The following is a 5,647-nucleotide window of genomic DNA, read 5'->3' on the forward strand; positions in this document are numbered from 1 at the left end:
GGCCTAACTATAATAAGGTCTTAAGCTTGCAGCAGAATTGGAAAATTATTTTGTAGCAAATGATACTGATGCCGAACGTGCACGAATTTTTCAAAAAGAATTGAGTCTCTGCATGTTAAGATATAAAGAACTACATCGGAATTTATTGGGTCCAAAAAGAAGCATTCAAACAAAATTAACTGAATTTATGGTGCCAACTCAGTCGGAGATGCTTAGTCAATCAGAACATCAATCCATAGTTCTTACTATTGATTGTGGTACAAATTCTAGTGATATCAGTGCCGGCCATCAAAATAAGCGGCTAAGAATAATTTCCACTACGGATAATGACAGGGATTAAACAGCATTCAACGGTGTTTTCAATAAGTCTACCTATTTTCTATTTTGTTGTCTTTTATATATGGTTTTTGTTTTGTATTTTTTATTTTGTTATGAATGAATAAATCATAAGTCTGAAATTTGAAACTTATTGTATTGTTTTTGAATATTTTTTTGCGCGTATATTTTGTTATACGCGATATTTTTTATATTCGGAACCAATTCGTCCGTTAATATTGGAAAACTAACCATTTTTACGCGATTTTTTTTTTACGCGATTAGTGGCAGAACCAAACATCGCGTAAAAAAAGGACTGAGTGTATACTTATTTGCTGCATTTTACTCTTTGCTTTGAACGAAACGAACAGTTTTTCTTAATGGAGCCAATAGAGAGGATAACTGTGAAGCCGTTTTTATTTCTTCGAATCTTTTTAACCAGATCAAAATATATAATTATAGATGTTTTGGTTCATTTCATCAAAATCATCCTTTCTTTTTGAAAAATATTTGTTTATTAAGTTCAAATGTTAGCGATTATAAATTTAATTTTATTGTGGTCAAGTTAAAATTGAATGGATATACATAAACTATTGGACTTCTACCTCAGCAGGCAGGATTCATAAGAATTGCAGAGTGCTTAAGTAGTAGTGGCAGGAGTTCTCAATAAACGGTTACTGTACGACACTCACTAGAAAGAAGGGTGATTCATAAGACCCTGCCGTTTTACTTTTCATATTGACAGTGGCCTAACAACGGTATAAAATATATAGTACATCCATGGAAGGAATATTTACTCTTGAAATGACACTCACACACAAACTACTCGTTTAATTTGAATTACGAGCATCTGATCCCAGCAGCAGCTGGCAAAGCATGTGGATCGAAGTCGCCGCCAAGGCAAATTTATTATAAATGTGTTCTGTCGGCCTTTATGGGTACCGCCAAACTGCCACAAGCCACAAATCGCAAGCCTCAAGCAACAATAACCAAACAACTGTGGCATGCCAAAACCAGCAAAGTTTATTTATGCATGCATTTTTCAATATCATTCAGGTATATTACAACCAATAACAAATACACGCTCGGACTTTTAATCTGCATCGCATGGATGCAATTGAACACACTGGCATATTTATTCAAGTGTGTTCATTTCTGATTAGCAGCTACTCCGCACTTATTCGCTACGCAAAGGTGACGCTAAACATAGCTAAAATAAAAACACAAAGGATGTGGTAGCAGCAATTGCTCTCAATAAACCCACGGCATCGTCGTTTCTGAAGGAGAGCAGAGAACAGAGGATCAGCGGCGTGTAGTAGAAGCTGCGCCGGCCACAGTTGACCACAAACCAAACAAATGTTTCAAGCCAAATAGGAACAAGCACGAGAAAAACTCGCTGCTGCATGAGTGCGAAAAGCATGGTGAATTGTTGATTGGTTGGCTTGTCGCCGCTAATGTCGATTCTGGACCACAGTCTTCTGAATGGCCAGTTCACTTGGCTCCGTTCGAACTCAAAGTTATCTGACAGCGGACTCAGCTGGACATGTGTCAGCAGTTCGCACTGGTAATGTGAATTGCCACTGCCGTTGTACAGAAATCGATAGGGTGTTTCAAAAACGACAGTTAAGATAGTGTACAAGTTCAGAGGTAAATAATCGGAACCCACTCAGACTTATATCCAAATAATCGCTTTTCATATGATTTTTGCAATAATAATATTAACAGACTACCATTACCTGCATTACATATACAAATAAAAAGTTGCCAAAGTTGGGCAGGTGAAGGGATTCTCATTCTATTCACACACTTCATTTATTGATAAGACAACCAACAAAAACACACTCCACCTAAACATTCGGATGTAGCCACCGTAAAGTCACCATCAAATACCCATCTTATTTGGAGACCCTGTATTATTCTATTGGTTGGTATGTTGGTTAAACGGTTTGTTGAATTGAAATTGCGCCCACCACCACGGTGAGATCAAAAACCGTAGGATGTACCATTCTAGCTTATAAATAAATGTACTCTGGTTGCATACAAGCGAGTATTTGAATAACTGAATACTGAAATTGCAACCTAGTTAAATGTGCGGTATTGCAAGTTGCGGTGTCCTGTCGCCGTCAATGTTGCGCCGGTGATTGCTTGCGGACATCATAGCGGCACTGCCAGCCACATAACTGTGTGTTGCTACGCCTCACGTAACATGTATGACGTCAATGTTCCATAGTATAACATCCCTGCGGCACAGCTTAAACGGGTTTACAAAGCAACATCTGCTCGTGCGTTCAAGTGCATAACATTATCGATCGAATTGAACCAGTTAAAGTAATCTTTATGCAACTCATTAAAATAGCGGTAAGAATGAATATCTCTCTATTGGAGGCGGAAAGCCAAATGTCATATGCATGTGTACTTTCGTGGACTAGTGTCGGATGCCTATAACTGTTTATTGAAGCGAAAATTTGACAGCTGCGTTGTTGCAGCTTCTACCAATAAAGTGGGGTTTATTAATTGTTAATATTTAACCATCATTTCTATTCATTTTGTAAATAACTCCGCATTTGGAACATTACATTCAGTAGTTGGCCACTAACGATGAACAAATATATTCGGCACACGAGTAAAGCCGGGTATTTTACGTTAATTTAATTTTGGTAAGACAACTTTCACAATGGCCGGAAACCGGAAGTTCAAAAATTCTTATATTAGGTATATTGGGGCTAGGGAAAATATTGACCCATTTTACAAGGGCATACTATTATCAGGAAAGTATTCTCTCCGAATTTTAAGAAGTGCCGTTTTCTTCGATATTTTGTGCGGCTGTCAAAGGTCCGATTCAAGCAATATTTGTACTTAATTTCACCAAGATATCTCAATTTCAAACTTAAGACATGACAGGACGGACAAATCCTGTCTTCATCCTGATTATAGGTATTAGCGTATCTGCAATAAAAGCATAAAAGTAAAAGACAGAGATATTCCATCGCCTTTAAACTCTGAAACCCTGAAAGAAGTTGCAAGGGACTATTTGTAATTGGATCAGTAAATATACAGGACTTCTCATTTGTTACAACCTCATATATTATACTGTTTATTTCATATAAATTGCACTTAGAACATATATTTTAATCACTCATAGTGCGCAGCAAAGCAAAGTAAGAATATGATGTGCTCAAGATCTGGAAATATTCAAATACATTCAAATTACAGTTGCGCATTCCGAAATAATATCGTTCGAGCACTCCTTACGCTAGTAAATGACGCGAATGTGAAACCAAAAAGTGGCTTTGCACGGAACTCCAAAGGTTTCTGAGCACGTTTAATAATGAACATTAATTGTCGCTGCAGAAGAGGTGAATGCTCATACCATGCACGTATCTCATAGGCCGCAGTAGCTACTTCCATGGACTAACCATGCATATATTAAGATAAACATTTAGTCTCTGCAATAAATTCAATTTAACTTACATCGTAATAAGTCCTATTACCCATCCAGCACCAATATAATAGTTGCATAAAGGCGGAGAACATGTATGTCTGAAATTTCATGGCGACCATTGGCTTATCCTGCGCCAACAGGGCTTCAAAGGCCGTGAGGCATATCATGAAAGTGCTGGCGCCCATTTGCGAAACATAGTTCCAATAAAACGTCTGATTGATTCGGTTCATTAAACTGTAACAGAAAATATCACAAATATTTAGAGTTTGAACTAATGATTCGAACATACCCAATAATTTTTTGATGGAATTCAACCGCCTCTCGTAACTCCCTCCACGCAACTGCTTCGGAAGTTGAGCTGCTAGCACCAGCAGCGACGATTCCCAAATGTCGAATATTTTCGCACAATATGCGTAAATTCAATGTTGTCTGGTTAAAGGAGTTGCCACCTAGCGAATCCATCACTACAATGGCCACCAACATGTATAGTGTACAAAAACATTGAAAAAAGTAAACGCAGACAAAAGCAATTGGATGTTCATCCGGATCATTTAATCCAAAAGGAAATTTACATCGAAAGGGAAGTGTTTGTTGTGAGAGTAGCGGTTGTAGGCTCATAGCTGCAAAAAGCAATAGGCTGAGAATGTAAAAACCAGAGAAGAAACACATTTCACCGAAAAAGAAGCTTCTTTGCCACTGAACGATGCGTCGGTTTCGAGGACCCTCACTTAATTCCCTAGCATGTTTAATATGAAGGGCATCGAATTCATTAATTATGATATCGGTGTCAACATTTCCCATGCGGAAGAGTATCATTTTGAAAAATATCAAATAAAGCTGAAAGCATAAATTAAATTAACGGTTTCCTCTTATGGACAGTGGGAAGTTGTATTAAATAATAACGCCTAAAATGGAATAATGTCGCGATCCGAATGACGTGCGTCGTTTATCACGATTCTACCAGCTTCTATACACCTTTGTAACCAGTATTCACCTAAAATCCTGGATGATCTAATGAAACTCTTTCAACAGTGCACAAATCGCTCTATCAGTCACGTTACCACGTTTCTTGTAGCTCTGCAATACTGTTGGACAAGTTTTCATTGCCAAAAGTTCACTGGTTGGTTTATATAATATCGCTATCTAAAATGATCTTAGCGGTAATGTGAATATATTGTGGATATTGTGCATTATGAAATTTGTTTTGCTTACGAGGAGCGATCCGTAGCGCATGTAAAGGTACCTGTAATAGTATACTTACACCCAAAACCACCACCAAATCCTCTCCCAACAAAACAAAGTCACTGCTAGCCTCATATAGATCGCAAATGATTGTTGCCATAAAAAAGCTAAAAAGCACCATAATCAGTAGATTATAGAAATAGTACAGTTGGTTCTCCGCAGCGCGTTTTGCCGGCCAAAGTCCAAGTAAACTGTAAAAATAATGCGAAGGAATAGAAGCAATTAGACAGCTGCCATTGCCTGCAAGCTCTTCCACTTCGAGTTCTTACCGTATATAAGATCGAAAATAAAACAAACAAGTATGGGGAGGCTGAACGGCTTCACCACATCGTAACATCTCCTTCAACACGCGGTACGGCGCCAAAATGGTCTGCAACTTGCTTGTGGTATGTTTTAAATAAGTATAGCTGTGGTTGGTCAGATAAGAATTATGACTGGCAATGGTGTTGCTGATGGTTGCTTTGCTTGAGCGCGAGATCATCGTGAATGCGCTTGCGGCTGTTATCAGCAGTTAATAAAACACTTTGCGGTGGCCAGTTGGCGGTGGCGATTTGCTAATCGGCCCAAATAATACAGCTAGGTAGACGAGCGAATATCCGTCACCACACATATACGCATATATGTATGTACTGTAACCAACAGGTTCAT

General features: G+C 38.3%; 1 protein-coding gene across 1 annotated transcript; it reads right to left on the bottom strand.

Annotated features, from left to right (window-relative positions):
• Nucleotides 1-3,375: 3,375 nt before the first annotated feature.
• LOC126756092 (odorant receptor 47b) lies at nucleotides 3,376-5,647 on the bottom strand. Its single transcript, XM_050468921.1, has 6 exons — nucleotides 5,269-5,647; nucleotides 5,019-5,190; nucleotides 4,047-4,594; nucleotides 3,787-3,991; nucleotides 3,568-3,726; nucleotides 3,376-3,497 (listed from the first exon to the last, which is right to left on the bottom strand). The coding sequence occupies exons 1-6, from the start codon at nucleotides 5,478-5,480 to the stop codon at nucleotides 3,444-3,446; spliced, it is 1,350 nt and encodes a 449-aa protein (XP_050324878.1). The 5' UTR covers nucleotides 5,481-5,647; the 3' UTR covers nucleotides 3,376-3,443.

This window comes from Bactrocera neohumeralis, chromosome 4 (assembly GCF_024586455.1).
Source record: "Bactrocera neohumeralis isolate Rockhampton chromosome 4, APGP_CSIRO_Bneo_wtdbg2-racon-allhic-juicebox.fasta_v2, whole genome shotgun sequence".
In the NCBI taxonomy this organism is placed as follows: domain Eukaryota; kingdom Metazoa; phylum Arthropoda; class Insecta; order Diptera; family Tephritidae; genus Bactrocera; species Bactrocera neohumeralis.

What these genes read in the sequence shown, in the direction of transcription:
- LOC126756092 (XM_050468921.1), bottom strand. Translation starts at nt 5,480, where the DNA reads ATGATCTCGCGCTCAAGCAAAGCAACCATCAGCAACACCATTGCCAGT. An exon ending in TATTTTCGATCTTATATACG is followed by an intron (nt 5,191 to 5,268) that starts GTAAGAACTCGA and finishes TTATTTTTACAG; the next exon opens with TTTACTTGGACTTTGGCCGG. An exon ending in CATTCGCGTCATTTACTAGC is followed by an intron (nt 3,498 to 3,567) that starts GTAAGGAGTGCT and finishes GAATATTTCCAG; the next exon opens with ATCTTGAGCACATCATATTC.